Source organism: Anser brachyrhynchus, assembly GCF_964034855.1.
Source record: "Anser brachyrhynchus genome assembly, chromosome: 2".
Lineage (NCBI taxonomy): Eukaryota > Metazoa > Chordata > Aves > Anseriformes > Anatidae > Anser > Anser brachyrhynchus.
In genome coordinates, this window is record NC_137695.1 from 72,267,543 (window position 1) to 72,292,023 (window position 24,481).

The window sequence follows — 24,481 nt, forward strand, 5'->3', positions numbered from 1 at the left end:
CATGGAGTGTTCACAAAATATATGCAGCCATATGAACACGCTGATGTAAAAGTAGAATTAATTAGAAAAATACTACTTGGCTTTTGCTGTCTTTAAAAAAATACTATTTTTTTCATCATTTTATTTAAATACAAAGTGTGAAAACAAATGCTTAAAATGTCTCAAGTGTGAAAAATCAAAGCTTCCTACACAAATAGGAAGCTAGTCTTAGAGAAAACTAGTCTTAGTTTTGTTGCTGAAATTTGAAGTCCTGGGATACAAATGCCTTTTCAACTGAAGTTCAACATAAAGCTAGTTGGAAGTAGATGGAAGTTTTTCTTTTTTTATCCTTTCCTCCCTCCCTCCCTCCCTCCCTCCCTACCTTTCTTCCTTCCTTCCTTCCTTCCCTCCTCCCTCCCTCCCTCCCTTCCTTCCTTCTTTCCTTCTTTCTTCTGGGGGGAGAGGGGTGGGATTCAAAAAGGAAAACTTAGGCTAAAACTGAAGGAGAAGAAAAAAAAAAAACACACCACAACTGTGGCAAAAATTCCAGAGCCAAAACATTTAATCTTGGAATTGCTGTGATGATGCCTTATGGAAATAGTTCAGTTGCTTTCAAATTTATTTATTTTTCCTTTATTCAGAACCCTTTCTTTGGCTAATTCTTCCAAAATCACTGTGGTTTTATTCATGGAATAGAAACATGGTTGATCATGAGACGTGTAATGCACCACAGAGGGAGGCCCATAATGAATAGAGATGTAATGCAAACACTCCCAGGAAGGATTGTAGCAACACATTCAAATAGAAACATTTTGGCCCATAGCTTTCTTGTTCTTTCTCAGCCCTATTAATTTTTAGATTCCTTGCATTGGGATGGGATATAAGTCTAAGAAAAAGGCATTAATGTCTCCCCATAAAGAAGGAAAATGGCACTATAGGAAGACACATCTCATATAATGATAAATCTTTCCCACTCTTGTAAGAATAGCTGCTGATAGTACTCCATCTCCTCCCCTTTTTGGTGGGTACAGGGTACATACTGCTTATATTAAGAGACAACAAACCACAAAGTTGTTCTTGTCCTTACGGAAAGTACTTCCTCTCCTTTTGATTGTTGAAAATGTGGCAGAACTGATGTGCTTTCAGATCTTTTGTACCATTTTGAAGGCTAGGGTATCTTAAAGGGTCATTATAAAGAGTTTTGCAAAGGAATTATACCATGTGGCTCAGGGAGATGAGCTCAGTCACAGCCCAGAGACTCCCACCAGTCTGCTGTATTTATGTACAGATATACTGTATTTGTAGTTTGAGCCAAATAAGTAAGCTCTTCACAAACAAGGTATTGACCAACTGGAAGACAAGGATTAAAAAACGAACAAACAAACAAAAAAAAACCCCAACCACACAAGAAAAAGGCTACTCTGTAACTTTGTCAAGAAGGGGTGAAACACCTCTGAAACTGTTAAAAAAATATCTTCTTAGGTCTCATCCACAGGCACCATAATGGCCCTGAGCCCCAAACCATATGCCTCTGGATAATAGGCCTCCCAGGCTCCCACAGTGTATCCCACAATGAACCAAGTGTTTGGTAAATACTGGATGGCTGTAAGATGACTCAGCCCTAGCTAAGACGTGTAGGTCCTCTTTGAACTAGCATTTCCCAACTTCTCTGGGAGCTTTTGGTCTTATGAAGCTCCAAGATTGACTGTCCTAAATGCCTAGCACAAAAGGGTTACCCATTTTCAGTAGTATCATCTGTGACAAACACGTTTCTGCTGAGAGTTTTATGTCTTTGTACCAAAAGAAGTTCTGTACTTTACTGCTTCTCCACATGCCCTTCATTTCATTCTCCTCTGAAAATAGCGTAATGGGATGTACAGCAGAAATATTCAGTCCTTTATCTGAAAGCTGCTCCTAAACCAAGGTCTCCTAAACCAAAATGTCCTTTCCTTTCTCTCTCTCTCTCTCTCTTTTTTTCTTTTTTTTTCTTCTTCTTTCCTTTTAGTTCTGGTCATGTCAGAATATTCCTGGGCTTTGTGCCATAAACTTGATGGAGTGGTAATTTGTTTGTCTAATGTCTTTATTCTTTACAGGGCTCCCTTGACGGCTGAACATGTCTCACAAAGTATCATTCCATGCTGTTCTTAAAAATGCTTCTTGACAAAGGGATTCATTTCAACTATGTTGCATCGTATTTTGAGTTTGGAGGGAAAAAGTTGTGTTTCTCCGCACAGCAGCTCTGTTCTTTCTGAATAGCATAACAAATATTTAAGTATAGCTATGAACTTGGGCCTATGTAAGTTTATGCACCCTATCAGTCTAAGAAATTTCTCTCATATACAAGAAAGGCTGCTGCAACCAGTGTACAACTTTCTGGGAGTCAGAAGAAGGACTGTTTGCCTTCCTGGCCCTATGAACCCCGCAGGAAAGCTTTCAGGTGGTTGACTACCACAGGATGCACAGCACATGACGGGATGTGAGGAGATGAGAGGTTGCCTAGGGAGCAGTTTGCAGTGGCTACTCCCGCCACTGCATTTCAGGATAAGATTAAGCACAGCTGGGCTGCACATGGAGCTGGGACACATGCTGGTTTCAGCACAGCTAGGGACTAGCATTGCCCAGCCGTGCCTGCTTGGGAGAGGACGACACGGCAGGCATGGCAGCAGCAGCTGCCCATTGCTGACTTGGAGGTAGGCTGCTGCCCTGCAGAAAGCTTTTTTTCTTTAACTCTGCTTGGGTGAGTTTTTAGCAAGTGTTCGGGAGGGCTTTTTCGAACCCTACAAGCCATACTGCAGGAGGAGGAATACTTTGCTGGCAGGCTGTGGGCCTGTATGTAGAGCAAACGTTAACCGTGCACTGTTACCTTTTACTGTTTTACAGATCTGAAGGCAGGTTGCTTCTTCCCTATGGCCTCAACAGGTAACGCTCAAAATGCACGTTCAAAGCAGACACTTGTGTCAAAGCCTGCCTGCCTTGGCACAGGACAAAGCTGGTTTAATATTAGTGGTTAGAAATTAACCTTTGAGTCAAGAAAACTATATTTTTAGGAATTCACATTGTCTTTCAAAGGAAGCTCAGATGGTAATCTAATGAGTCTGGCCCCAGAAGGCATGATTTTCCTAGTCATTCACTGATTTGTGAGAACTGAGGGGTGTGTGTAGGCATCTTGAATCAGGACCAAAACTTCTTTGCAAGGAGAAGCCTTAATGACCTGTATTTGATGGAATTAGAGTATAATTAAAGTTGCCTGATGACTTCTTGGTCATTAGTGCTAACAGCACTCATTTCAGCTTCAGGTAATTAGCTCACCTCTTATTGAAAATGCATATATATATATATGTTTATTTTCAAGTTAAATACCCACAAAACTTCAGGTTTTAGAAACTTTATTCGTAGTGCTGTCAGTGTTTATGGTTTAGGTGCTGCAGTTTCATATTCCATTTGCAAATGCTGACAAAGAGTATTTGCTCAAAATTATTTATATATTTTCTATTGTCTAGTGTGTGTCGGGATGTATTTTTGGGCCCCTCGCTACAAGAAGGACATGGAGGTCCTAGAGCGTATCCGAAGAAGAGCAACAAACTGGTGAAGGGTCTAGAGAAGAAGTCTTATGAGGAGTGGCTGAAGGAGCTGGGGTTGTTTAGCCCAGTGAAAAAGAGGTTGAGAGGAGACCTTTTTGCTCTCTACAACCTCAAAGGAGGCCATATTGGGGTGGGGGTCAGTCTCCGCTCCCAAGCAACAAGCGATAGGACAAAAGGAAATGGCCTCAGGTTGTGCCAGGGGAGGTTTCGGTTGGATATTAGGAAACATTTCTTCGCTGAAAGGATTGCGGGACACTGGAACAGGCTGCCCAGGGGAGTGGTGGAGTCACCATCCCTGGAAGTATTCAAAAGATGTTTAGATGTGTTGCTTAGGGACGTGGTTTAGTGGTAGCCTAGGCAGTGCTAGGTTAATGGTTGGACCAGATGATCTTAGAGGTCTTTTCCAACCTAAATGATTCTGTGGCATTTAGGAAGATGGGCTCTTTCATATATAAGGCTGGGGGCATGCTGCTCCCCAGGCTGCACAGGTTACAGGCGTCCCTCTCCTGGGGCTGTGGGCTCCTCTCGCTCTTCTGTCTCCCGTGTGTGACTGCTACGTGGGCTCCCTTGTGGTGTCACTAGTGGTGCTGAGCACCCTTTATGACGGGCCATGCTCCGTTAGGTGCAGTTGGTAGCGGCAGCTGGGGCCCCCCAACAGCCTGTCCCTTGGGGCAAAAGAGCACGGGAGCGCGAAGAGAGCTGAAGAGGAGTTTCCATTTGGTAATTAACGAGTTTGAAGGTGCACTACCAGCGGGAGGGGACCGGGCGGCAGCGCCCGGGGCCCAGCGGGGCAGCGCTGAGGGCGCTGACTCGGAGGCCCAGCCTCCCCCCAGCCCAGTCTCCGCGTCTTTCCCGGCCGGGGCCGGGCCTCGCTTCCTTCCCTCCTCCTTCCCTCCTCCCTCCGTCCCGGCGGCGCTGGGCGCCGGGAGGAGGCGCCTGCCGCTAACAAAAGTCGTCGGCGGCGCTGCCCGTCCTCCCTCCGTCCCTCCCCGGCAGCAACAAGTGGCTGGCGGCGGCTTCCCGGGGGAGGCAGCCGGGCTGCGAGGCGGAGGAGGAGGAGGAGGAGGAGCGGAGCCGACCGAGGCCGGAGGAGCCCCCGCGCACGGCGGCGGGGCCCCGTGGATTACAACTGGAGCCGGCCGGGAGCTGGGGGGCGCCGGGCGGCGCCGCGCCCCTGCCCTTGCCCGCGGTGGCCATGGTGCGCGGCGGGCAGCGGCGGCAGCAGGGCCGGCGGCGGCGGGGGTGGCGGCGGGCATGAAGCCGGCGGGATGGGCGCCAGCAACGGCAAGCAGTACGGCAGCGAGGGTGAGCCGCGGGGAGGGGGCTGGGGGGCGCGGGGGGAGGGTGTCAGGGGGGTGTTTGTTGCCGAAAAGCCGCCTTTTGTGAGGGCTTGCGACCCGCCCGCGGAGCGCTGGGCTGCTGTGTGGCTGCTTCCTGTCTGAGCAGAGGGGAGAGAAAAGGGGAAAAGGAGCCCCGGGCGGCAGGGGAGGGGGAGTTAATGCGCTCCAGCTGCTAGCCGAGCCTGGTCCTCCCGCGATTCCGCCGGGTTTGGTGCTCGGTACGCGGGGCCTAACCCGTCCTGCCGGGGGGAGGGAGCCCCTCGGTCTGGCTGGAGTTGCAGGGGGATGGGTCTCGGCCGATGGCGGAGAAAAAGGGGCCAGCGAAGGCGGCAGACCCACAGCGAGCACGGGGGGTGCCTCCTCTGTCCCCCACGCCCAAAGCTTCCTTCAGCCCCCAGCCGTCGTTTGCATGCCTCACCCGACAGCATCCATGGGACCGTGTGGGGCACGCGTCCTGCCCGCGCCGTGCTCGGGGCCACTGCCTGTCCTGCCCTTGCTGTGCTCCTGCCGTTGTGTGGGGTCACCACATGTCCCCCCTTTTTGTGAGGGTGGAGTGAGGGAGGCGGCCCTGCGACCTGCTGGATTCTCCGGGGGTCCGGAAGGCAACTGCCAAAGAATACACCTCTCTCACATCCAAAGTATGCGGGGAGGTTGTGGAAAAGGAAAGGAAAACCACCGCTTCTCCAACAGATTCTGCGGTTCCTTTCATTTGGTGCCAAATGAGCTCTGCTTTCGGAAGAGCTGAAGGATTCAGGAGCTTCAAGCTCAAGACATTCTCCCTGTTGCAGGGTTTGGCTCACTTGATGCCGTCGTGAGAATAACCTCTGTGTAAATGGGGTCAGCCTGGAAGCTGCGATCAAAGCCTCTTTGGACTCCTCCTGAAAGGGGAAATCCTAGGTTGTCCCTGGAGTTGAGTCAGTGTCTTGCAGTTCTTGGTTCTGTGCAGAAGTCATTGCTGAGGGGTTTTGGCACGATGACAGGAAGGCACGGCTGTGTCCCTGAGCTTTCTCGTGGATCCATAGGAATGCTTGCTTCAAAATATTGCGGATTGAAGTGATGGGTTAGGGTTTAGTTATCTTCTGCAGCCCTGAGTGAAGTGGAAGAGAGCTTTAATGTTCTCAGAGAGCCTAGTAGTAACTGCAGGGAGGAGGCAGATCGGTGCGACTGGGATGTTCTTAAATAATTCACCTCTTCCCTCCATTCGGAGTGGAGTGGAGGTCAGCTCCTGGGAAGGCAGGCAGCTCCTGGCACATGTGACAAAGTTGTTTATGCAGCACAGACCATTACCTGAGTTGAAAAATAGAAGGCAGTATATTGGTTTAAAACCAACCAACTGAAAACAAACAAACAAACAAAAAAACCACACAAAACCCACAAACCACCACAAACAAAACTGTGGCCCATACTTTGGTTTTTCAATTCAGGTCTCTTGTTCCATCCATCAGCTTCTGTACAGCATCAATCACAGTGAAACTTACAGACGCTCTTGATCACCGCTTTCTTACTCTTGATCACTGCTATCTTTTGGGGTGATGGGGAGGAGAGCAAATCTAAATCTGATAAAAGGAAGCTTTTTTTTTAATAAGGTACTCTGTATTCCTAGCTGGGGCTTTTGGTACCTTTAGCAACTGAACTACCCAATTGCCATAAAAATTGCTTTTAACAGGATGTGATTGCGATCCTCAGTGGAAGGGTAGCACTGTCCTTACATCCTGTTCTTCTGTGCCCTAAAGGCAACCTGAATATCTGTGTTTAAGTTGATAAAGTGGCACTTGTAGTTAAGTATGTTACTTTCAGCTGTCTGCTTTGTAGACTAATGTATTGCAGTGTGCTGTTTTAGGGACTGAAACCAGGGATGGAATAAGGTACCTTTGCTTAGCTAAAGCTAAATGCTGTCATCTTGCTTACTCCTTGCTGATACCTGAACTGAGATTTCAAGAGGACAACTGAAAGTTATTTTTTAAATGGATGTTATCTTCTAGTCTTCCCACTTGTAAGAATGTGGAAAATCGGGAATCCGTCTGCTCAAATTCCTTCTAAAATTGAAGATGAGGAGATGCATTGTGGCAGGGATAACTCCCACACAAGAAAGCACTAGATAACATTTATTAATAGGAAATTATATTTTACATGGATTACTACATTTTGCTATGCTTATCAGAACTAGACAGTTTTTCAGAATCACATACACGTTGTATACATGTAAAATCTCAGGCGGGTATCCAAAGTGTTTGTGACTAATCACATAAGCTACACTATATTTCCTTTTATTTCATTTTTTTTTTTTGCTCGTCCAAGGCTTTATTGAATAGAATGTTATTAGAACCTACAAATTGGCATGCTAAGTAGACAAGAGAGCTGGATGTTTGAATAGTCTAAAATAATTTGTCGTCAGAGTCTGAGTAAATAGTTCCTGGCATGTCTGATAAGTATATCTGTTTTCTACAAATTTAATTCTGAGGCAGGAGAAAACTGGATCACAGCCCATCTTGAAGGTCAGTAGGATCGCTTCTCTGAAAATTCATGAACTGCAAGTGGGGTATGAACACAACTCTTATTTTCAAAGGGAAAAAAACAAATCGTAGAATACCAAATCTTGTCTACAGGAATTTACCTGGCTTTTAGAGTAAATTATTAAATAGATTTTATTTTGCTGGTCATCACTTGGTCTTTTCAAACGTTTCCTTAAGGGAGATGGCTTATGTGAGCTTGTTTCCCTAGAAAAATACAGAGCTTGAGAGTTTAGGCTTATCGTAGTGTGCTGTAGATCCTGGCTGAAGTGTTAATGCTTAAAGCCACTCCTTGTGAATGTGTCCAGCAGTCAGGCTTCAGTGGTGTGGCTGAAGCCAACAGGTTACTGGAGCAAGAACTCCATTTGAGCATGGAACATTTGCAGTTGAGCATGGCTCGCACCTTCGTGAGAGTGCTTGTTGTCCTTTGCTTTCTTGCCCTAGGAATAAATCCTTCACCTTTCTGTCACTGGTGTAATTCTCCACCTGATTTTTGAAGTAAGCGGAGATCTGCCAAGCTTACATCTGATAGTGGAAGGAGCAGCCTGTTGTTGTAGAAGCTGTCGAAATCCGGTTTTTATATTCAATGATTTCTGTTTAAAATATATTTGCGAGGAGAGTCGCAGCTGAATAAATAAGACATGATTCGTTGCCACAGATGAGGAGGTTGAATTGCACTACCCTTTAACTGCTGCCGAATCGATTAGACACCTAGGCAGCTGCTGTCTGTACCATGCTGCTCACTTTCTGTAACTGTTCTATGCACGTAAATAGCTTTACGTGTGCTCGGCAGGGGTCTGGACCAGAGCCTGGCTGCAGGGCCCAGTGCTGAGTGGGGAGTGGCTGAAATCGACCTGCTTTCTTTGGGAAAAGGGCACCAAGCACTGACCTTACAACCTGAGACGTTTTTGCACGCAAAAAGTGGTGGGGGAGGAATTAAAAACTGCAGGTTTCTGTTCTGTGAGGTGGTTGGGTTTCTGAGATGAGCCAGAAGAGCAGGCTCTGTGTGCCCTTACATCCAAAGGAAGCTGTGGTGTATGGGTGGAATGTCAGACTTGCAGAATAATGATAACTTTTCAGTGCTTGTCCTCTTCCCAAATGACTTCTTCATTAGACTGTGAGACTTTGGGACCAGCCAAATTTAATGCAGTTAAGTGGTGTTACAACATGCGGTCAGTAACAGTGTTCAGACCGTGTATAGGGACGTCTTACTAATGAGTCAGCCTTCCAGACTGCTGCAGTTGGTCAGTTGTGGCTGCAGTTGGCCACCTCCTGCCCCTTCTCCTTCCAGGGGCTGGTCCAGAGAGGGCTGTTGACAGCCTGCAGCAGGTCTGGTTGACCTGCCGAAATGTGTTGTGGAAGACTTGATGCAAGAAGGAAGGCTGGTGCTGTGAAGAGCAGAGGGTGGCAAGGGGAGAAAGAGAAGAAATAGCAGTGTAGGCAAGGAGATTGATGTCCATTCTCAGTCAAAAGCCTTGCTGACAAACTGGTTACAGGCTCATATCCAAGAAGAAAGAAATAATTTGGGAAGACTTAACTGGGAATTCTTTGGGAGTAACTTTAACCCAGTTCTGCTTTTGGAAATGTTCCTTCTCCAAGCTTTTTTGGGGGGGCATTCTCTGTTCTCAAGCTGCCTGGAGGGTGAATTCCCACCTGCATCCAAGCGTCCTGGAGACGTGAAGTGCCAGAGCAGAAGCCTGGCTCTGTCACAGGATGTAGGTGCCCCAAAACATGGGCAGTGTGCTTTGTGAGGTTGGCTTTCACTGTTGATGCCATGTGAGCTGCACTGTGGCAGCTGGAGCTTTCTAGGAATTGCATTGCTTCCCAGCCTGTAGCGCTGTGGTCAGCGCTGTCAGGTCAGTCTGTGTTTGCTTTAGAGTGGGTTGCTCTCTTAAATCCTTCCCTTCAGGAGGAGGAGAATGGTTAAAATCTGCTGCACAGTCCTCGTATTTCATGTCTGTGTCCTCTTTGTTGAAGCTGCTGTTGGACGCTATCTCCTTGTGAACGCTGCCATTTGATTACAAACCAGATTTCTGTTAATTTGGGGCTGGTGAGGGTTCTGACACTTGAGATGTTGCACATAGAAATCTTTTACTCCCCAAATCCTATTATTCAGGACCTATAGGTCTGTTAGGATTTGTTTCCTCATGAAGTGTTTGCAATTAACCTGACAAGCAATGCACGTCAGGTCTGAACAGCAGTATAACATGGTGGGTTTGTACTAGAGAAGCTCTGTTAGTGATGGGTAGGATATTTTATTGAAAGAGTGAATTCGTAATAGTTCATCAGATTTTATTGATGGCTTATGTTGGTTGTTAGAACCTGAAGAGCATCACGGGATATTTTAATGAGAGTAAGGGAATGGAAAAGACAGTAAATCCATTTGTACTGAATTAATTAACTATGAAATTGTGACCTCCCCTCTGAGGTGTCTTGTATGTGCACTGCGTATTCAGCAACCAGGGCAGTTTTTGAGCCTGGTATTTATTTTTTTTCCACCCCATGAACTTCATAGGCTGAAGTGAAGAGCCTTATCAAGTTAGGTGCTAAGTGGTTCCTAGGCTGTGCAATTTATTCCTGCTTTGTTTCGATGTCTGAGTTGCAGTTACACACAAACATCTGATGTGAAGTCTAGCACGTAGCTCTTAGCGCTGTCCTGCTTGCTGTTCGATCCTTTCTCAGGAGATCTGTTGAGATGCTGATCTTGCTGTTCTTAGATAAGTGTTTTTGTCCCGGCTTGGCTTCTCCTATCTCTTACACCTCCCCAGTGTCTGATTACTGCCGTTGAACCCTAACACCCTCTGTAGGACTGCTGTAAATATTACGGTGCCGCTTAGTGGCGCTTCTTGTGTTGTGCTTGCTTGTCTTACTGTGCTCGGTCAGGGCTGGTTCTCGCGTTTTACCTGTGGCTGTTTTGCTCTTCTGGGATTCAGGGAGTGAAGAGTTTTGTCTCTTAACAGCAAGATTTTGACAGGAAAGATAGCCAAATTCAAAATGTCATTCCTGCAAGCAGCACTGATTTTTTTTTTTTTTTAAATAGTGAATTTCCAGAACTTCTGCTTTGCCAGTGGCCAACTGCTGCCAACCTAAAGTAACCTTTGTGAAAGCTGCTTATGATATGATTTTTGTGCAACTTTCAAGTGAGTGATGCAAAAGGATTGTGTTTGTGTTTACTCAGTTTGTCTCCAAAAAGAAAATCTGCTGTAGGCTGTGTGCTCACATTACTGCTTCTTCTCTGGATCCCATGGTGGTGGGGTGCCTGCTGCAGTTAACTGAGCTGCTGCCCTACTTCCAGTTTCTTGTAATGCAGTATTTTCTTAAACTGGAATTCTGCGTGTGCATGTATGTTTATACATGCATGCACAAAAGGTAAAATATTTGTGGTGGATCCAGGCTTTAAAGTTGCTAATGTTAACCTGTAGCTTTCTAGAAAGTAACAGCGGTTTATGTGTGTTATTTCATAAACTGTTGCTCATTTCTTAAAATCCTTCTAGGAGGAAGGCTGGGTCTTATATCTGTTAAAAATAACAAATAAAAGATAGCCAACTGTACTCTAGGATGGTTGTTTCAGCCCAGTGCAAAAGTAACTGGATGCTATTTCTTTTTTGTATGTTTGCAAAAATAAAAAATATTGTTTGGGTGCCAGTGGAAGGCTTGAACAAACTTTGGAGCTGATCCACAAAGGTAGCAGGAGCCCAGGATTTGCACGTCCTAGTCCTTTTTTTACCCTCTCCCCACAGGTGAGGAGGGAAAGGAGGGTGCTTTGGTACCTCTTTTGTAGTCTTTGCAAGCTTGTCCTTCTGCCAGACTGCACTTCATAAATCCAAGCTGAAGCTGATGCTGTCATATTACTTGTGGAAAAACATTGACATACATTCAGAATTGGCTATGTGCTTTTAAGTCTTAAGTTTCTACTCAAAAAATCTCCTCAGAGAACTTAGGTTTTTGGCATTTTCAGTACTTCAGCTACTTGTGGATTCCTTGCTTCTGCTAACAATTCCTAACTAGGAGTTGGTTTGGTTCTTTGTGGGTCTTGTTTGTGTTAGGGAAGTGATTGGCAGAAAGCAGGAGATCACACTTGAAGGCTGAAATGAACAAGTGGTTTATTTCTGCTCTTTGTTTTGTAGCAAGCTATGCTGGTACTTTAATACAGGATGTGCTTTGTTGCAGTAGGGCAACCTTAAGGACTAAAAACCCTTCAGAGCTTTAAAAGGGGGTGGTGGGTTTTCAGTAGAATCTGCTTCTCCTTCATACGAAAATGAAATGTGCAACACTTTCTAGGAATACAGCTGTTCAAAGTGTGACTGGATAGATGTGCTATTTAGGGTGAGTGCTGGTAGTACTGCTGTAGGTAACCTCGGGGAAAAGTTTTTAGTTCTGTCTGAATATGTCCTGCACTTCAGTTACAAGTCTACCTGTGTGTCTTTCAGCAAAGATAGCACGTTAAGGCTAATTTTACAAGATCTCCTTGGAGGAGCTGAAGCATGGAGGAGGTGCTGTGATCTTGAAGTTACATGCTGTAGATCACTAAAGAAGTTCCCGTTATCCTAGACTGCAGCCCTTATATGCTTGCCATTGTGGTGTTTGTAGATGTCTGCTCATACGAAGGAGAATTTAGCAGAGACCATGGCCATTCTTCTGAAGAAGTTAGCAAAGTCTATGTATTGACCAAAGGATGGGTTTTACTTCCAAGAAACTCTAAAGCAGAAGCAAGCAAAACCTGGCTTTGCTGATTGGAGAAATGCTCTCAAGTATCTTCTATAAGGAGGTGTGAAGAAGTGCTGCTGTTGTGGCTCTGCTACATAGGCTGAATTGTAGGAGAGCTTGGAATGTGTGCAGTTTCAAGTAATGCACTAAAGGAAGACTTGAGTTAGCTGTGTTTGACTGGGTATGGAAAGCCTCAGCTTGGTACCAGTAGCCAAGCTCAACAACAGTCATTTCTTAGTGGAATAGGTCTCGTCATCCTACATAGTTTTTTGATTTCTGCCTTAAACAATGGGGAGAAAAACTTGCTGGTTATTTTTCCATGTGCATTTCCCCTAAGCCACCAAGTTGAAATCTATTCTAAGACTGTATGTCCATGCAAATTGATGTTTAACACACGGGTCTGTGTGTGAACTGGATAAAATTGCAGGGGTCAGCATGGCATTGGAAATTTTTCCTTCCTGTGCTCAGCTGGACTGCTGGCTGAAAATGCAACCCCAGATATTTTCTCTCCTCCTTTTAATCAGAGGAATATCAGTTGTTGCACTGATCTTAGAGGATCTTTGCTCAGTGCTATGAGCTTGCTCTAACACATCTGTTCTGAGAACTGATGTGTAGAAAAAATGTAATGGTTATAGCAACTTGCCTTCAGAAAGGGTTGAGGTAGTGACTCTCTTGAGCCCAGGAGTCATGTGGTTAGACTTATGTTGCCATCATATCCTTGTTCCAGTAGTGTTCATGTTAGCGTAGTACTTAACCTGGAGCTCAGTGCTGCTTAGTGGCATGCTGTGGCAGTAAATCCTTCCAAAGAACCTTCTTGGAGTAAAGAGAGAAACAGGAAGCTCTCGTTCATGCTTGTGTTCTGAATCAGGAAATTCCTGTCTACAATGCATAAATTTGTCATATCAACATCTTAAATCACATGATGCTTTTCTTTCTCAGGGATTTGTGTACAAATGTGTACACTAGCTGAAGGAGTAGTATATGGAAGTTTTCTGAAACAGCATGCTAACTTGGAGGTCGGGGTTCTAGTAATCTTCTCCAGTGAATGTATTCTAAAACTTTTCTTCCTCAATTTCCTTCTTTGTTCCTCCAAGCACGTTAATGAAATTTGGAGGTGATAGACTATGAAAGGGGCAGTCATGAGCTCAGGTGTCTTGTTTTAAGAAACAAAAAATGTCAGGAAAAGCTGAAAAAGTTGGTATAGCATCACTGATAGCTAACTAAGAAGAACCCCTTTCAATGAAGAGTCAAACAGTCATGTATGGCGGTGAAAGAAGACCTTGGATCAGGTCTAGTTGTCACGTTACACGTGTAGTCTTACTTACACGTGTAGTCTGTATGGGAAGCTCACACTTCCATGGCTTGTGTGGCTGCCTGTACTCTGAAGCAGACTGTCTGCTTAAGGCTCTCATGTTTGTTACCAGATTGCATACTCTGTGTGTGACTGGATGGGATGGAGGGGCTTAAGAGTTTTGTTCTTAAATTGTGTAAAGAGTTACTTGAACTAGTATTTCAGTTAAATCCTATCCTTATGAGGCTGTAAAGCTATTGTGAGAGTTGATGAACAGAAAGTGCATGCATTTAAGGGTTACTTAAAGTGCTCACGAGCGCTTATCATGAAATATGTCACTGCTTTCTCACTGTGCAATGATGGTAGTACTTGATCTAACTCACTGCTGGAGTGCAAGGCTAAAGACAACAGCTGGTCGCCAACAGAAGTACTGAACAGATGATCTTTTCTGTAGTACCTAGTAAAAACATATTTCTGCTCTCTATTTTCCATTTGCCTTTTCTCTGACAGTTTATAAGGAAATTGCTTGTGGCATCAACATAACTTTTTTTTTTCTTAGACTAAGATGATGGAAACAATAAGCTATTGCTGAAATATGTGGTGAAAATTGTTGATATTATACTACTACGACTCATGCTTTTAGAATTTTTGGAACCTCAGGATTTACTAAAGGAGGTATAAATAAAAGCCTCAGAGCAGAGAGATCTTGATTCCAGTTAGCAGTGCTAGCATTAAGTTGAAACTAACAATATGCTCTTGTATGTCAAGAAGATCTAGTAGTTGACCTTCCTTCTTGAGTTCATGTTTGATTGTGCTCTTTTGTAGCCAACAAGCTTGAGGGCCCTCATCTGTTTTTTAGCGGGGTTTGAGTACATAGGTGCTCCTGCTGCAGAGCCTCTTGCTGAGGAATTGTTTTCTTGCTCTGGATCGTTAGAGTGCCAGCGGGGATCAGTACAGGCAGTAAAATTACATTAAGACATTTTCCAATCAACTCCTGGCCATATCTTGATGTACACTTTAAAGCCTGAAGTGTACGGACTCTCAGATTGGAAATGACATCTCTGGAGATGTCTGATCCAACCTCCTGCTCAAAGCAGCGTCAGTTAGAGTGGGCTGCCCAGGACCACGTCCAGGCAGATATTGAGCATATCCGAAGTTGGAGAGGTGGAGACATTACAGCGTCCCTGGGCAGCTTGTGCCAGTGCTCGGTCACTCTGACTGGGAAGGGGGGTGGGATGGGAGGAGGGCGGGATGTTTTCTTATGTTTAAATGGAAATGCTTGTATTTCAGTTTGTGCCCATTCGTCTTGTCTGTTCGCTGGCTATCACCTGAGAAGAATCCAGTTCAGTCGTCTTTATTCCACCATCTCCCCCTCCCATCTATTTTTACACATTGACAAGACCACTACCTGACAAGACCTACCTTCTCTTCTCCAGGCTAAACTGTCCCATGTCTCAGATCCTCCTTCCTTGTCAGATGCTCCAAATCCTTCACTTTGTCTGTGGCTCCTTGCTGGACTCACTCGAGGAGTTTCTTGTGTCTCCTGTACTGGGGTGCCCAGCACTGAACCCAGCACTCCAGGTGTGGCCTCAGCAGTGCTGAGCAGAGGGGAAGGATCACCTCCCTCCACCTGCTGGCAACGCTCTTCCTAGTGCACTCTGGGGTACTGTTGGCATTTTTGCCATGAGGACACATTGCTGACTTATGTTCAACTTGGTGTCTACCAGATCCTTCTCTGCCAAGCCACTTTCCAGCTGATTATACCTCCCAGGATGCAGGACTCCGCATTTCCTTTTGTTGAACTAACTTTTAGGCTCTGTTTGGCCCATTTTTCATCCTGTTGAGGTCTATCTGAATGGCAGCAACCCTTTGGTGTATCGATTGCACCTCCTGGTTTAGTATCATTGCAAACTTTCTGAGGGTGCCTTCTGTCCCATCATCCAGATCACCACTAGTGACTAGGCTCCAGGTGTACTTCATGCTGCTCCTCCCAACAGTTTGAGCTTGGCAACATCAGTCATTTTTCAGTCTGTCACACTGTCCGTTTAGGCAGTCTATACTTGACCAGTTTATCTATGAAGATGTTGGGGAAACCAGTTGGCGAATCTTATTGAAGTCAGGGGAGAATACTTCCGCTGTACTCCTCTTGTCTATGGAGTCAGTTATTTCACTGTGAAAGTCCATCAGCTTGGTCAGGCATGGTCTTGTAAATACATGCTCATGACTTCTGATCACCTTCTTGACTTTAATATCTTTGGAAACAGTTCCAGAAAGCTCTGTCACTTTCCTAGGACTAAGGTGAGGCTAGACAGCCTGTGGTCCCCCAGATTGTTCTCCTTTGCCTTGTTGAAGATAGGGCTGCCTTTTGCTTACGCCCAGTCCTCAGGAACCTTTCCCACTTGTGACAACCTTTCTGAGATAATTAAGAGTGGCTTTGCCACAGCATTAGCCAGTTTGATCAGGGCTGAGAGGTGCATCTGGTCAGGTCTCATGGATTTGTGTCTGTTCAGGTTGTTTAAATGTTCCCCCACTCCATCCTCCTCTACTTGTACTGGCTGCTTACGTTTACAAAAGGTGCTGCCAGGCTTTCAGAAAGAGCATTCAACTATAGCAAGTCCTGGCAAGTGCTAAGGCTGACTCAAAGTAGCTGATTATCTCTAAAATTGCTCTGTAAACTTGTGTCTGCAGCCAGTATGGAGGTTTTCAGCTGTAATTTATTTTTACATTATTAAGGTAAAAAGAAAGCCATCCTTTTCACTGTTAAAAGGAACTTGCACTTCAGACCGGCTTTGTTTTCTCTGTGCAGAGAACAGGAAAAGTAGAAAGCTTCTCTTAAGACTTGTGGTGGTAGAATCTGGCTCTGTTTTTGTTGTTGTTTCTGGCAGTATGAATGGCCTTCAGGAAAAGCTGCTTCTAAGTGTTGCCTGTCTTAGAAGTAATAACTAGCCCAGGTTCATGTGTTTTACTGTTCTAGAAAGTGGAGATCATTGCTTTAATGAAGAAGTTACTTCTGCATTAGTCATGGTAGGAAATAATTTCTGCAGTTCTCAAGTTCTTCATAGCCATGACTTCATTGATTCCTGCTAGAAACACTGGACAGAAAGTCTGCTGGAGTTAAGATTTGCTTCTCTCTATATATTCTAGAGTTGGATTAAAAAAAAAAACACACCTACATATGTCACCATAACTTAAACAGGTTTAACTTTCAAATTTAGAATAAGCAGCATATTTTCCATAATTAAAATTATGAAATATTTGTCTTCAGTTTTCTGCTAAGACCAGATGAGCAAACAGGAGTTATTACAAGAGGATGCAGTTAATTTAGCACTATAAAGTCCTAGAAGATCCTTTTCAGTTGAGCATTTTTCCATTTAAACTTGAAGTTGTGCACAACACAAAATAACATGTTTTGGGTATTGGTACATTATACTACTTGGCAATGGAATTTACATTTTGATTTTAGTACCAAAAAGCTACCTTTAGGTTTAATTCACCACTTGGTATTATCAATTCCTTGAACATTTGTTATTTGTGGGAGGTAACTTTGCAGTGAGATGGAAGGCTGGATGTCCTAGGCTGGATGTCCTATGCCATAATCAAGTCTATGAAGGTCGTTGGAATCAGAACTATACCCAGTGCCTGACTTAAGGTTCAGACATGAAAAATGTCACCCTTAAATTCTTTCAGAACAGATTTTCTTTACATTAGTATGTGTATAGAGTATACAGCGTAGTCTGATGTGAACTTTTCATTGGCACTCCGTAGGCAGGGGCAGAGTATTTTGCTTATGTCTTCATCTCTCTTGGGAAATTATTGCTATTTATTCGTCTGTGGGTGTACTCCTTGTTGCGCTATTTGGTTGTATTTATGGGGAAACATGAATGCTTGTTGTGGGTATTTTTCTTCTCTTGCCAGGAACTGCTGGAACAAAGGTGAATGTGAAACTTCCTCTCCCTCAAACAATTACTGATCTTTCCAGCTTTGACTCTGGTTCCGAGTGGCTGCATGCAAGGGTTTTTCTCACATCTGAGAAAGTACCCAACTGTGAATGGGCTTACAGCTTATCGAGAAGTAAGACAGGAACTGGGAGTTAGCGGAAGGGTTAGTTTCTGCTTGGTTGTCTACGAATTTGTTGATTTAGGTATTGTGTTTTAATTTAGTGCTTTGGCAGTGATGTCATTTACTTCTCACCACGGAAGTCCACAGAATGCTGAGCTGTATTTCTGTCTGCAGCAGCTGAGGTGGGATGACTGCCCAGCACCTTAAAACCGAACGTGTTTCGCTAGCTGTGGGCCAGCAAGCAAGGTGGAGTGAAACCACCCTATTGCTTACCGGCATTGAGCACAGGAAGCAATGTTGGCAGCAGAAGGTGGGCAAAAGTGAGTGCCACAGACTTTCTCCTTTCTGGGTTTCCTGCTTTCATTTGCCAGGCCTCATTTGCTGTTAAAAAATTCATGCCTTTCTGTGGATAAGACCTCCTGCTTCCCCCCGCCAACCACCACGTCCTTCACTGAAGTGTAGGGTTTCTTAATTAAGTCCCTACATGAGCAGCAGCATTGCTAGAAAGTGAAGTTCAGCTTCCATAGGATTAGTGTCTAAACCAGAACAAGCCTGGTCAGACACAGGAGCCTTTCAAGCGGGAGTGCTGGCAGTTAGTGGCTATGTGGTTTGTCTGTTTGTCCCTTTTAAGCACTCCTTTTAATCCTATCCATGTTTTTGTCGATTTTCTTCCTAATTCAGGTATCAGCACTTGGCTGAAAGGAATGTGGTAGGTAGGACGCAGAGGCTGGTCTTTCTGTGAGCTGAGCCATACAATTAATTGGCTTGTTTTTAAGGATAGCCATCCATGGTTTTGAGTAACTGTGGGAGGAAATGTAAGACAAATTGTGAAGGATTCTGAAAATTTAGGAGGTATTTTGGAGCCAAGACTGGGTTTTTAACTGTGCACTTGAAGAGGAGAAGAATCCTTACACATTCTTGCTTTAACCCTGTAAACGCTGGCTTGTGGGTAGCAAGTGGAGTGTGGACAAAATCCCCATATAAGCAGTAGAACTCATTCTTCTAAGCATCTCTTTTGATAGTTAAACAAATCCCATATTTACCAAGGTCTGGAAGTGGTGGTTCTTAGACTTGAGAGACTCTCCAGTGGCTGCTGGCTCATTCTCAGAAGCAACCATTTTGGACATGATGGGTATAGTCCTTTATTTTCCATGCTAAAGTATTTCAGTGGGTAGTGTTCTCCAGAAATGACAACAACAGTCTAGCACAAAAATCTCTGTAACAAGTAGGAGAGACCAAGCTCACTCATCGATAAGAAATAATCTAGCCCTGTAGTCCTAGGTGGCTGGTCAGGAAGCCTGTCTTATGTGGCCAGGTAAGGAAGGGCAGGGTGAGGGCAAGGGTGGTATCCTTGGAGCTTCTCAGTCTTTGACACACATCCTTAACTTGCAGGCAGCACGACCAAATTTAAGCAATTGTGCTGTGTTGTATTTTTTTCAGTCACACCTGACAAATCTGCTTTCGGTCTCTGTGTTTGTAATGTGTAGCAGTGTTAGAGGTACAGGATGATCGATGTGAGAGCTCAAAGGCAAGTTCAAAGAATTCTCATAGTTATTGATTTCTAATCTGCTTTGTTTTAGTGTACTCTCCAGAAACTGTAACATAGTATGCAATGATGCTCTGTCACACCTTTGCATTCAACGCTTTCAAACTGCTCCTGGAGCCCTCCGCAATTCCTTTTCATCTCTCTTGAGCTTTACTTTTCTACAGAAGCAAAAAATATGCATGGTTTCATCTTAATTGTTTTTGCAGGCGCTATACTTCGCCCGGTTGGGATTTGATCTGTTTGGGTTTCTGTAGTGTCTAATGAAAAAAACTTTTTGGTTAAAAGCAAGATGAGCTCTTAAGTATTTACAGTCCTCATCAATTTGGATGCATGTTGCCAATAAAGGCGGTTGATACCTTAAATCAAGTAGGGTTGTAGGAGAACTGGGGACTGGCGTTTTGCTGACAACAGCTGGATGTCAGAACTAAGGCTAACAGAACTGTTCCACCTCCTGTCCCCCACTTCACAAATGGTAGGTACTCTAAGTTCATATGAAGATAAAGATCACTCTTCCCCATCATTTATTGTGTTGTAATAATATACACTGGTCCAATCTGAGGATTTTTTTGTAAAGCTTTTTTTCTGTAGACTTGACAAAAGGAACTTTCAAGAAAAAGTTCAATATAATCTTAAGTACAGATTTCAGAGTCTTGTGAATCTTGCAGCTAAAAGCACAGAGGTGTGGTTGCAACAGAAAGGGTATGTATGTGTCGAAGGTTAAGAATTTTTTTTCTGGACTATGCAAGGGATGTCCCTGCTAGATTCCTGATGAAGATAAATTAACAGAAATACTGCTTGAATGAGTGTCTTACAGATAGGAGGTCAGTCTGTTTCACAAGTGAATTATCAAGTGAACCATGATGTTCCTATCTTTAACTATGTGTATGCCTGGATGATAGAAAATGTTGGAGGATTAGCAAATGACATCAAATGTTCTTTACCACAGCAACTCTGAAGCAGAATTTACTTCAGTTTGAAGAATGGGACCTTATCTCTTGGTATGGCTGAACCCATTGTGTCTCAAACGAGAGACTGCTTTTTTCAGATGAATACTTTTTTAAAAAAAAACGGTTTAACTTTTTCTTCTGATTCAATCTTCAAGATGGAGCTATGAAAAGATTCAAAAAATAAAAGTAGAAATTGAAGTACCATAACATGCTAATTCTTGAATTTAGGTTTAAAGTTTACCTGCCAGACAGCTAAAGTCCTATCTTAATGATACTGGGAGTAATGTGGGTAATACATTTTGGACTTCTGCAAGGCTGTGTGACAGAGAATAGAGATACCCGAGCAAAAAAAACTCTTTAGGAAACTAACCTTAAAATTTGAAGTTCTAAAATGTCAATGTGTATAATGATGTTGTGCATTGACAACATACTGTGTTGTTGATGTTCTGTTCTTTTAGTTTAGTAGTATAGTATTTATAAGAAATTGCATTCACAACTTTCTTCAAGCCCCTAGTTCTTCTTAGCATACCTGCTAAATTAATGTAACTTACAAAATTTGAAGCCATAGACATTCCAGTAAGAATATTCAATGCTTTGGCTTTGAGGAGTTAAGGCTGATAATATGATTTTCAGTGTTCTGTGATCAGCTTTGACTTTTGCAATATGAAATGGATGGCTTGTATTTGAAATACTTAATTTGAGTAATAGAACTGTTTTTTTTTAATTTTTTTAAATAAAATAATATCTTGATGGGGACACTCAAACATACTGAGTTGTACATTATGGGTATGTGGGGGGAGAGACTCAGCACAAGTGATAGAAGAACGAAATGTGTTGAGGAGGCTGGAAACCAGACTCAGTACTTTCCTTGAGGCTGTCTATCCCACATCAGTTACACAGGAAAGTCATTAAATTCTGGCTGTCTTCTGAAATGCATCAGCTGAGTCCTGATAATTCTAGTTGCCAGCAGACCAGAAGCCAACTAATTGCATTTCTCATAAACAGTTTACCATAATGTATTTGGTATTCAGCAGAGGAGGAAAGGAAAAGATATGCCCTCTGACTTTTCTTATGTGAGATCGAGTAACAGAGAAAGCATGGCAAAATCTGTGCTTTCCAACGGATGCATTTTTCTTCGACTCTGATGGGCTTCATATAGGGGTGTTTGTCTCTTCACCAGTGTTTCTTGGTTTTTAAACAAGTTGATTTCACCGTGCACCAAAGCAGGGTGGAAAAAAAAAACACATTAAAAGCTTTAAGAATATCTTCATTAAAAGCAGAATGTGACTTCCACTCCAATGCATACAAACAATGCTAACACTAATTGTTTTGCACTAAGATATGTTAATGCAGTGGATTTAATCGACCCAGCGAACCATGAGAGCTGTAGTCTTTCTATATAGGCCTATCCTCTTCGGAAAGTTGCAGGTTAAAAATATTTCACTGATGTAATGTGTTCCTTGTTTGCCGCTCTTGTGATAGAGATGGGATGAGACACCAGATGTAGTAAGCTGAGTATTCCCCTGGGACTTTTTGGTGGGGTATTTTGCAATGATGGAGACAGGGATGCTGCATCTGAGCAGTGGCAGAGTAACTCCTACAATGTGGAGCTGTACAATCATAGCTTTTGTAAGCTTAAACAAATTTGTAGTTCTCCTTTGTCGTCTGAAGAACTGACTTTCATCTTTCTTTTCCCAGTATGTGGAACGAGTTAGAGTAGCTTAGTATTATCTTTCCTGTTTGGTTGTAGTCCAAGAGACCTCAAGGATCTGGCACATCAGACAGTCCTGAAGTGTTTTTATCTAAGTTGGAAAGAGTTTCATCAATTTAATTTCTCTCATCTGAACAGATCATATCAGTTGTGAGAGGTAAATGAACTTTTCTTATCTTATGTCTTTTAGTTACTTCGCCACTTACATGAAGATTTATTCTGAAGTATAATGGTTTTATGCTTTGATAACATTGTATGGGTAGAGAATACCATTTAGATAAGTGACAAAAGCTTTCAAAAAGCTTCTTGTTTTGCTTTTATATATATATGATATGTGTGTGTGTGTATATATATATATTACTTCCTGTGCTACCTTGATATGTGAAGTGCTAAAGCTCTGCAGTTAAGATGAGGTAAGAAAGATGTTGTCACTTTTCCAGGTAGGGCTTTGAATGTTTGAATGATGCTGGAAAAAAAAAACACACCAAACAACAGGTAAAGAATCCATGCAGAAGTTCTCAAAGGAATTTGAGTTTGTGTTCTTGGGTCAAATCTGATATTGCTCTTTCAAGACCTGGCTCTCAAATTGTCTGTTTGCAGCTGAAAGCTTGACTCTGCAGCTCAGGTAGTGTTTTTCTGTTCTGCAGTCTGAAATACACCGTTAATGTTTTAACATTCGGAAGTAATACCCCATGGTTATACTTTCTGACTGCTCTGAGTAAGTTGCAAAGTGGTCAAGATGCTGTTCTCCCCTTGCTTAATGGCCTAGTTTTCTCTTCAGAGGAATGTAAGGATTTATTTTCTGTTACATTGTTTGAGGAGAGGTGTAGAAGTGGGCGCTGCAAGTACTGGTGGTGGCTTGAAAATGCTTCTTGGGTTCCAGACAAAAAGTAATGTCTGGAGTATTTCTGTTTATTGTCTGTGGGAGGCACAAGGAAATAAGAGAGAGCAGCCAGCAAACTCCTCTGAACCAAAGGAAAATTTCAGAGTGACAGAACTGAGCCTTGCTGCCCATTGGGTCTCTGTTGCACGTTGCTCGTAAATCTAGTGACACAACTAGGTCAGGGCTCCTCTACTCCAGAAAACCAGAGGGGGAAAATGAAGCCTGAAGTTCAGAGCCAGATTATCAAGTAGAAAAGGAAGAAACCTCCCATTCTCTCCTCCAAAATCTCCCAACTCTGCAGGTGAGTTCTCAAGTAAGTACCAGATCTACGGGCAAGTCTGCAGGCAGGATTTTCTTCCACTTTCACTTAGTAGAGTAAATGATCTTGATTTCCTCTCATGATTAAGGGTTGAAGATGATCATAGAAGATGGTCGGGACTGGTATGCTGTCTGAATGTGAGGAAATTGATGTAGAATACTGGATGATCCTATATTGTCTCAACTAATTGGGAATCTCCAGTCTAGGCAAAATTTCAGCTACTTTTCTGTAAAGATAAATGACCTGCCAGGTTTGCTAAGTTCCCTTGCCTCAAGGCGAAGTCATTCATATTTTCTGACTTCTGTTTTCTTGCAGCTGAAACTGTTCAGTCTTTAGGTTAAACAGAAGCATGCAAAAAATTTAAAAATTTAAATCTGGGCATTTGGCCATAGTAAACAGATTAGGAGTTGCTGCTTCTCTGAATGTTTAATGACAATAAAATAAATTGTTACAAAGTACTTTATGCCTCATTTGTAGTGAAGTACCACTTTTATCTCAGTGTTGTTTGCACATGTGTGGTGTGTAAATGCTATTTAGGTTTGAATGCCTCTATTTTTGGTTGACACTAACCTCAAATGGTGGTTGGTTCCTTGGGATTCATTAGCATGCTTTCTGCTAACCCAAAACATGTACTTGACCTGTGAAAGCGTGCTGCTGCTGCTGCAGGGACTACTTGTGTTCTTCTGCAATATGTGGGCTTTTGAGTATTAGTCCTTCAGAGTGGTGCTGTTCTGTCAGTTTCCATCAGGGAGGGACTCAGTGTGTTGTGCTGCTTTGTTTCTTTTTTGGAGTTTACTACTATTTTTATTTTTTTTGCTATTATCCCAAGAAACGTGTATTGATTATGCAGGTGGTATTCACATCTCAAGGCGGAGAGCTCAGGGTTTGCATAGAAACTGTGTGTGTCCATTGACTAGTGATTTAAACTGAAGTCTTACTGCAGTTGTTACCGGTGGCAGTGGTAAGAATTTGAAGGAAAAAAAAAAAGGGCAGTATGGGTGAGGTTGCTCTCTGCAAAGACACTTCTGGAAGTACCTTCTCACAGAGCCTGAGAATACAATGCACATCAGAATCTAAGCTAGAATACTTGTTAGAGGTATGACTGGTATCTGAAGCAGGAATTTGAGATACATACAGGTGTGCTTTTTTTGCTTGTTCTTAATTGGTCCTTATTTTTATGACTGAAGCTAAAGTAGTTAGGTATGTGAAAAGCTTCAGTCGTATTTTGTATTTAAATCCTGCACATTGAGATCATGCATCTCCTACAGTTATTAAAAATGTTTGTTTCTGACACCTTGTGGTTGAGCCCCACAGCACCAGCAGCAATAGGAAAAACTTCATTAGAGAGGGAGAGTCTGTTTTTCCTTGCTGTGTAATGCTGCTTTTCTAGCTCTACTCTAAAAGTGCAGCCTTGTTGTGTGACAATATGTTAACCTAGTTGTCTATACTATTCCTTTCAGGATAAGAAAATTAATTGAAGCTCCATGAATTTGTGTTGAACTATGAAGGACCCTTCTAGGGTTCTGGAAATCCAATTTTATCACGTGTATAGTACATCCCTAACTATGGGATTTATGGACTATAAGAAATAAAGCTGCCTTTTTCCAA

The 24,481-nt window shown here is 43.3% G+C and overlaps 1 protein-coding gene across 1 annotated transcript in view; it reads left to right on the plus strand.

The window, feature by feature from the left end:
• The first annotated feature begins 4,437 nt into the window (after positions 1-4,437).
• FBXL7 (F-box and leucine rich repeat protein 7) overlaps positions 4,438-24,481 on the plus strand; it is a 187,176-nt gene continuing 167,132 nt past the window's right edge. The window contains exon 1 of the mRNA XM_080578370.1: positions 4,438-4,865. Within this exon, the coding sequence (XP_080434496.1) occupies positions 4,829-4,865 (37 nt within the window). The 5' untranslated portion in view covers positions 4,438-4,828. The remainder of the gene's footprint in view (positions 4,866-24,481) is intronic.